This window comes from Dioscorea cayenensis, chromosome 19 (genome assembly GCF_009730915.1).
Source record: "Dioscorea cayenensis subsp. rotundata cultivar TDr96_F1 chromosome 19, TDr96_F1_v2_PseudoChromosome.rev07_lg8_w22 25.fasta, whole genome shotgun sequence".
NCBI classification, from domain to species: Eukaryota; Viridiplantae; Streptophyta; class Magnoliopsida; order Dioscoreales; family Dioscoreaceae; genus Dioscorea; species Dioscorea cayenensis.
The window spans coordinates 23,484,968-23,494,255 of NC_052489.1; the positions used below are offsets into that span (position 1 = coordinate 23,484,968).

The window sequence follows — 9,288 nt, forward strand, 5'->3', positions numbered from 1 at the left end:
TACTGCAAAGGCCTGACTTGCACGTTTGGGTGACTAATAACACTGGTGGTGGTTGTTTGTTAGCATCACTGTCACAACAAGGTGACATATTTATCCATACTCTACTTCTGATGTTTTAGAGTTGAATATTTTTTACAATTAAATCTATCCGAATATCCTAGAAAACAACTGGAGCATAATAATAATCAATGTACAAAGTTATTAATCTTGAACGAGAAACAATTAAAATTCAAATGTTAGTGAAAAACTAAGTTTTTACCTTCATGGTTGATAAATTAGTTTTATCCACTTCAATTATCATATAAAGAAGGCCCTTTCCAAACAAAAGAGAACTCAAGGAATACAAGCATCAAATAGGCAAAAACTTGGATGAAACTTCCCAAATATCCACAAGAATTTAGCAAAAGATGACAAAATTCACACTTGTAATTTCAGGAGTTTTGAGCAGCCTATTTCTTTTGAAAGACAAGTGTGAATGCTCTGATTACATCCTAGCAATCAGAGAGGCAAACCATGCCTAAACAAACAGAAAAAGTTATGGATAATGAAAACAAGCACAAACAACAGCCACACAAACCGGTCCTGGAGGTCGAGAGGGAGTGAACAAACACCAGAAGCCCACAACCTCATACAAATTCCAAAATAATGAAAGTTGTAGCAGAAATGATGCCCTAGCCAAGATAATATACAGTGAGGGGGGAATGGCAAGAATCAGGGCACCAACCCGAGATCCTTGAAGTACTCATGCTCTAGAGCTTGCCGAGCGGTGATTCTTTTACTTGGTTCCAGGCGGAGCATTTTCTAGCAATCACAAAATACTGACTAATCAGTTCTCCAGCAATTTTCATTGACATATGAACTATATCTGCAAAATTGGAAACTAGCACTGGGCAGTTTGACTACCTGGTAGACAATCTGAACACTGACTAAATGAGACCAGAGTGATATTACTATATAGTTCCAGCCTTGCATTAGAAATTCAGGCGCAGCACATAGTTCAGGCAACGTTAATTCATTCGAAGATCAAACAGAGTTTTTGGGAATAAATGACAGTAACATGGAAAAAATTATCTAAACTTAATCACATGTATATGCAAGTGAAATGTTCATTCAGTGATCAAAATTTTCATCAATTTTTTGTCATAGCAACCAAACAAAGCAAACTAACTGTTGAACTCCATGAACACTCCACATTTGTCAAAATGAACGCAGATATACACAATTTCTGGCATATTCTACACTAATAGTCTAACATATCCCGCATATGAATTTCAAATTTTATGATAGCTTTGCAACTCACCGACAGAAGATCAATTCCTGTTGGTTCAAGATTTGGGACCACCGTTGCAAGATCCTGCAAGCAAAAACGCCGGTCAGGTCATTGGTGTCAAACCTAAATGTGGTGTGTATTGTGCAGACAAAAAGATGCAACTGCACCAGAAACTGAAGCAGGATAGAAGATCCAAATCTCCTTATCAAAAAATACAGATATTAAAGCAAAGAAATAAATTAATCACACTATAGATTATAAATCTGATATGAAATTCACAAAGGGAAGATTAAACAAATAGAATTTGATCTGCATACCTTTGGAGGCCACTTGGGGAAAGCAGACTTAAAATCTGGTAGAGAACTCACCCCGGGCCAAGTTTCTTCGTTTGGGGTTCCCAAAATTCTGCAATCACAACAAAAATCCATATGGTATTAGTTAGACATATGAAAAATGGATAGAATTCTCATAAAGTTTATTTATTAGCAGAACCTGAATATCTTAAATAATTCATCAATCTCAGAATCTCCTGGAAAGAGTGGTTTCTGGTTCACCATTTCAGCAAAAATACACCCCACTGACCACACATCAACAGGGGTAGAATAATGTCGGGAACCAAGAAGGATTTCCGGTGCTCTGTACCACAGTGTTACAACCTAAAAAGAACTCTCAGAAGGATCAATAAAAAGACAAAAACAATGATAAAAAAATATTTTTATAAAAAAAAAATTCATTACAACGAACACAAATCTTTATACAATAAGCCAATTTATCAACAACAAAAACTGGATAAATTGAAAGTCCAAATGAAAAGAAAATTGTTCTTGCCTTCTTGAACACTTTAAAAATGATTTCTTTTGACATAAATGATTATCATAACCAAGAAAATTTCCTGGAATTTCAATGAACCTTTGTTAAATTCAAATATGTTCAACATGAAAATCAACTACTTAGGCTAAAACAAAGTAAGGCCATAGAATGTACAAGAGAATTTAACCACACAAATATCTACCTCATGAGTAAATGTCCGCACAGGTATTCCAAATGCCCTGGCCAATCCAAAGTCTGCCAGCTTTAGAGCATTAGTACGTCGATCAATCAATAAGTTTTGTGGTTTCAAATCCCTGTGCAGAACTCTGTGAGAATGACAGTAGGCAATGCCTCGAAGTATCTGGTAAAGAAATGTCTGCCAGAGACAAGAAGGAATTAGAATGTCAAAAATATTCAGTTCTGAACAAAGATGGCTCATGAATTAACCTCTATAGTGAACAGTTGAATTGAGCCATCATAAATTAATTTGCAAGCAGAATATATTATGAACTTCCTGTACTGATGACATAAATCTAGCAGCCAGAGTTAGGGGAGTCAAGATGCTCATAGAGATGATCCAGTACCCCAATTGACATGTTCAGTTATGTTACATAACCATTCGAGATTAATAGCTCACCAAGGATAAACTTCACAGATATATTTTCACCAGATAAAAGCCAGAACCAAATACTGAACCAAACATTGGTCTAAGGGAACCTTTTCATCATGCGATGGTTTCCATGATGAGAGCAACTAAAACAAGAAAAGAGGCATAAAATTTTCCTTATGATCAAACGCATAATATTGCGAATGCATTTTTTGCATATTTCACATAGTGACCCAAGACAAAAATAAAACATGTTCTTGAGACAAGAATGGAATGCACCTTTACAAGACGTGGATCTTTAGCAAGTTCTGGGCAAGAATCCATGTGCTTCTTCAAGTCCAAGTCAAGATATTCAAAGACCAAGTAAATTCGCTTCTCACTATGGACAACATCTTGCAACCTGCCATCCAGAAAAGGAGAGAAGTAAACACAAATAATACAAGCTGTTGAAAACATAGTTCATACAATTCAAGCTGATGCAAATCAATATCAACTCGATAAGAAAGACTATTACTTGTTCTTCTCTAGATCAAATCATGTGTAGGCACATCACCTTAATTGCTACATCAATGGGGTACCTTTTATAAGAGCAATAAAACCTCAAACAGGCAGTATCAGCTGAATTAGCTAAGTGAGAAGCAGCCTGAAAATAAATCCAAGATAAATGTCCCAAAAAGAATTCAGTAATTGATCATCGTCAAATTTGTTTCTTATTAAATAAGAAAGATTTATGCTCTTTCCCATCCAAGTAATCCAAATGAATCTTTCTCTTAACTAAGATAATAGTTCTACACGGGTGTCAAATGCAAATAAAAAATTCAGTCCAGTGCATCACCCAAATTGCAAGTTGGACTTAGGTAAACACTCAGGTTAGCGGGTCAGTTTATAAAGGAAATCATGATGCAAGAATACCATTTCATAATAATATCTAACCAAAATACAATCGGAACTTGTACTGGGCTGAGGAGGACTAGAAATCTTAGGGAGAGGGGTTGAGAGAGCAAGAATCAACTGCCTAAATGGATGAGATGCACTTGGAGCGAGTTGCACCCGTATTTCTAGTGATAAACAAATAGCATGTCATGCCTGAGTAGCAGATATTCTCTAGAAGCAAAATCGTGGTCCATTGGTATATTATGCTGCATATTAAGCACAAAGACAGTAAATATAATGGTCAATTTTAAGTAAAGATGTCTTGCATTTCTTCTTTAATCCTTGAATTTGTTGACAATCACACAAAAGTAGGTAGCTCTGTCAACAACCATGAATATTGGTTCAACAATCACGTTTCTTATGTTTATGAATCCATTCTCCCATCTTTCTGCTTATGTTAATTTTCTCCAAGTCAAACAAAAATATGAATGGACTCCGAGAAACAATATGGACTCATTGAGTGTGTTACTTAGTTGTGTGCATAAGAACACAATTATATAGAAATCCCTCATGTTGTAGTATAGCTTGGAACACCTGTTCCCAACGATAATTCACAGTCAAAATTTAAAAAATGTGATGTTGAAGCTCAATCAATTCATGGCAATGAAATTCTAATTCCCATCCACATTTCTACCAAGCAAGCTAACTAGCATATTTTTATCAAACAAGAAGCATACATTCACACAGAAAGCTGAAATGAGATTTCACTTAAACCCTACTCACTCGTTCTCAGTGTCAATATCAGCCTTCCAAGAATTCAAATGCAATGAATGCATTCAGTGAAATAAGATTGCTATCAAATCATTAGCAAAACATTCAACATGATTGAAGTCGAGAGCATTACGGAACAAGACCTGACAATGTTGCCATGCTGCATTTCCTTCAAGAGAGAGATCTCTCTAATGGCAGTGCTGGGGACACCCTCATCCTCCTGCTCCAACCTAATCTTCTTCAACGCAATGGTCTCATTTGTGAGACGATCCCTCGCCTTATACACCACACCATACGTTCCCTCCCCGATCTTCTCCACCTTCTCATACTAAATGCCACAAACTCCCCGCATTATCATCAGCAAGGAATTAAAGAAAAAATCCAAATAAAATCCACCAAAATCGAAGCAACGCCATCTTGCTTACCTGGTCCATCACTCTCTTCAATCCACCAACGCCGACACCTAAAATCCACACAAGAAAGAAACAAAATGCCGGTAAAAATCACAATAATATACCAAAAAAAAAAACCACCACAAACAACCTGAAAACAAAAATAAATCTAAGAAAAACTCAAGATCCTCCGATCTAAAAACCGAAGCCACCATCAATCCTACTCCCCGCATTGATTCCACTCCGATCACAATAAACCCCTAAAAAAACATATAAAAATCGCCATAAACTCCAATCCGAGCTAAACATCAGCGATCGGATCAAGTTTCCCAAATCCATATAAACTCCAAGAAAAATCCCGATGAAAACCCAGCCAGTTCACCGACAAACAAGTAGAAAAGCATAGAGAGAGAAACCAACCCAGGGAAGCTAAGAATTAGAGGGATGAGCTCCCCGATCGCCTTCTCGTCTCCTTCTAGGGCTTGGGCGACGCCCGAGAGAGGAGAGCTGAAGAGCAGCAGCAATGGAGAGAGCTTGGTCCTTCGCCCCTCTCTCTCTCTCTCTAGAGCTTGTGTGGGAGGCGTCGTCGCTGTCAAACGGCGGCCTTTCTCTCTCTAAATTAGTAATTCGTAATCATTTCCTAAATCCCCCCTGCTTTTTTCTAAAATTAGTTATCACTACTAGCGCAAACTCCGGTAAGATCCCATGCACCATCTATCACACTAAACAGCAAAATCTGAGGTTTATGGTCTTCCACGTGTACCTTGAGAATTGTGCTATGTTACATAGTGGTTTATACTCTATTTTATTTAAAAAAAAAAAAAACAAACACATGCCTATCCAACACATAAATATAAGGTGAATATATCATTTATAAGTTAATTCCTCCAATGAAAATTTAATTCCTCACCACTCTGTATATCACGAGAAACTTATTTTTTAGTACAACTAACTACTTGAGCTAAGTGGTCTTTACACTTTTAAAATAACCACATAAATTTAAAAAATTAATTAAAATGATATAATAATCTAAAATTTATAAAAAATATACTATTTTTATTTAAAATATGTTTAAAAAAATATATAGTTAAATATAATTTATTAAAAATTATAAAATTATATTAAATATAAATGATAAATTTAAAAAAATAACATTTAATATTCTATAATTTTTTTAATGTACAAGTAAAAATAATAAAAAAAAATTAAAATGAGACAAGTAAAAAATAATGTAGAAAAGAGTACAACCTAACTAAAATACACTTTTAAAATTATATTATTTGATAATAATAACTATTTTAACACTTAAAGCACATCAAATGTTTTAAATTTTTTTACATCGGTGCAAGTGATTTTATTTTAGATTAAGGTGGAATGACTTTTTGGAATAATCAAAAGGTTGTAATTGTAATGCAAGTATATTTTTTCCATATATTTATTTATTTTGTGATTCAATCACAACCTTGAATTTAGTAAATTTTTTTTAAATTAAATAAGAAAGATAAACTTAGTCACGAGGTTGGGGTTGGGGAGCGGTGATGGGAGATGTGTGATGAAAATTAGGGAGGTGAGGGGTTTCTAAACCACACCGCGAAGGTTGGAACACTAGCCAATCAAATCGATTGGCAATCAGGCTTATCCTGACCGTACGATTGGGGGGATCCACTCCGGGGGCAAACCAGCGAGATTCCGAATCTCACGTGATGACTGCTATTCAAATATACCTTTTTAGCGGGTCGGGTTTGGATCTAAATCCGCACCCGTTAACGGTGTTGTATTTACATAATTGTTTTCGATTACCAATAAACATTTTTTTATAATATAATATACATATATATATATATTACAAATAAGATAAATTGATTTGCATAAACTCATTAAAGTGATTAATTACTAATATACCCTACTAAAAATCATATTTGTTCATATACTTTTTTAAAATAGTTTTGTTTGCTTAGTTAAAAATCAACTTATAATTTTTATGAAAGTGTACAATGATTTATTTTTTTTTATTTGTTTTGTAAATGAATTGAGAGAAGGGATGAAGATAGGTTATTTTTTTAACAAAATTTTAAGTTTAATTTCTATCAAAGATATATATATATAACCAAATATATTTTTATCATCATGTAATCAAGATAAAAGCTAAGCAAAGGGTGCAACATTGCCACCTTGTTCAATTATTTCGTATAATTCAATTGTGGTCCTTCATTTAAGCCATACACCTCTACGTAGTATTTTCACACATTATTATATATCTACAATAAAAAAATCCTCAACTACTATCTCCTATATAGATATTTATAAAGAGTATGTGTAATTAACGACTTCTTGATTTATTGGCACTGAATCACCTATGTAGAGTGTTCATATTCAATTGAGGAGACAGGTTAAAACTTTAGCTTACGTAGGATGAGGGCACAAGTAGGTTTTGAGGAATTAACTCCACAATAATGCATGTTCCAAACACGTAACTTATCCATATTTAGTTTTAAAAAAAAATGTGTGTATATATATAGTAGCGGGAGACATTCCTTTAAACATGTGATTTTCTTCAAGGGAAACCCCATAATTAAATGATAGTATTATTTTATTTTATTTTTATTATTTTTAGTTTTTGACCAATGTGGAAAGCTACATCATAGATGTGCACAAGCGTGGAATTAATACCTCAATACATAACTTGTGCTCTTACCCTGTATAACCTAAGGTTCAAATTTGCCTCCTCAACAAGAACATAAGCATTCTACATAGGAAACTAATGTTAATAGACCAAAACGTTATTATACTATTAAAATTGACTAAAATAATTGTGACTTTTATTGCAATAAAATAATAAAAAGACACGCATACATGTCCAAGGACTTATTATTCCATTATAATTCATAATTGAATCTAGTTTAGAGTAGCACTTGGTCTTTAGGAATTTTATAATAGTAACCACATGTTAATATTAATCATTTGTATTTTTTTTTTAATTATCATAACAATGATAGAAGAGGAGAAAGAGAGTAGAGCATTTATATGAACATGTAGAATAGTTGATAGTTTGAAATGAAAGGGGTGGTGGTCCAAGAGAAGAGAGAAATACCAAAGTGAAGGGACAAGATGAGGATTGGGACCCTTTTATGAGCTGTTTCATGGCACCACTCACTTCAATACTTCACTCTTGAGCTTGTAATCTCACTAGATTTTAATGTGATAGCATGCATTAATTAATGCAGATGGAGAAGGACTGTGTAATAACTGATAGGTGGTGATTTAAAAAATGATAAATCACATTCAATAATTGAGAATACATCACATAACTAGAGATAAAATAAGGCTATAAAAATATAAAACTTCTAAAAAAATCATCTTTAATGTCATCCACATATAATTCTTAAACAATTTAAGTACATGCATTTTGTTTAAAGGATCCACAATCATCAATTCAGTACTAATATCTTAAATAATCTATTAGTTACTTTTATTGATATGAGCTATTAATTTTTTAATATTATTAATAAATAAAAGAGACACAAAAATTGTTAGTATAGTTTTCACATCATGTATCAGCATCTGTAGGGCCAAAAGAATTAATCCACTAACAAAAGAGACAAAATAAGAGTCCATCCTCCCAAAATCTCTGTCTTAACCAATCTACCATTAAACTCAATTATAACTGACATGGCATGTCTTTTTCAAAATCTCAACGCAATTACCATATATACACAATACACACACACACTCACTCACTCTCTCTCTCTCTCACATGCCACCAAACCCTTAAAATTTATATAGACATCTTGTCCATCAACATATCAAACTTTTCTTCTCGGTTAAAATTTCTCCACATCTCTAAATCAATTGTCATAACAGAGTTATGACTTAATTTATGACTTAGCCTAAACACATATGCTAAAAAGACTAAGTCACATTTCAAGTTGTAATATATATAGTACCCATCAATCTTCTCGGTTAAACCCGTAGTCAAACTTGGTTAAATATCTAATAAATCTTGACCTAACCTAGAAACCACTGTAACTCAGAGAAAAACATCAGCAAGACTAAACACGGTCTTTAATCAATCATTCAATATTGGCATCCTCTCAATCAACTCGAAATAACTTCGATCAATAAAAGAGAAACTCTATTAAATCAACTTATTTAGTAAGCTTCTACTCAGCCCAATTTGGCTCTCAATCAACAAAAGACAGACTCCAACCTAATCTCTCTCCCAATTAATCAATCTAGCACCCTCCCAATTTAGCTCGTCACCAACTAAAATGGCTCCAATTAACAAAATAGGAAATTTGCCTCTTTCTCCATCATCAAATTTACCTAATTAATTATTTAACATAAAATTCCAACTATTAACAATACAATAAGTAAATTATTATATTTTAACCTTAACATAATCATTCCATTCTATTATCTTGGACATGAGAAATGGAACTAATTCAATACAACCTTAATAAATAATTTTTTTAATCTTGGCCCAAATAACAAACTCTTCAATCATATACCTTATAACACTACCTCAACAAACTCAGTATCAAGAGAAGTAGCAATCAAACATTTCT

At 33.5% G+C, this 9,288-nt stretch overlaps 1 protein-coding gene across 1 annotated transcript; it reads right to left on the bottom strand.

Annotated features, from left to right (window-relative positions):
• Nucleotides 1-341: 341 nt before the first annotated feature.
• LOC120250201 (cell division control protein 2 homolog A) lies at nt 342-5,332 on the bottom strand. The gene is made up of 9 exons (XM_039258994.1): nt 5,144-5,332; nt 4,757-4,794; nt 4,475-4,659; nt 2,967-3,087; nt 2,283-2,456; nt 1,763-1,926; nt 1,588-1,675; nt 1,301-1,354; nt 342-801 (listed from the first exon to the last, which is right to left on the bottom strand). Exons 2-9 carry the CDS (start codon nt 4,763-4,765, stop codon nt 712-714), a joined length of 885 nt encoding a protein of 294 aa, XP_039114928.1. The 5' UTR covers nt 4,766-4,794; nt 5,144-5,332; the 3' UTR covers nt 342-711.
• Nucleotides 5,333-9,288: the final 3,956 nt, after the last annotated feature.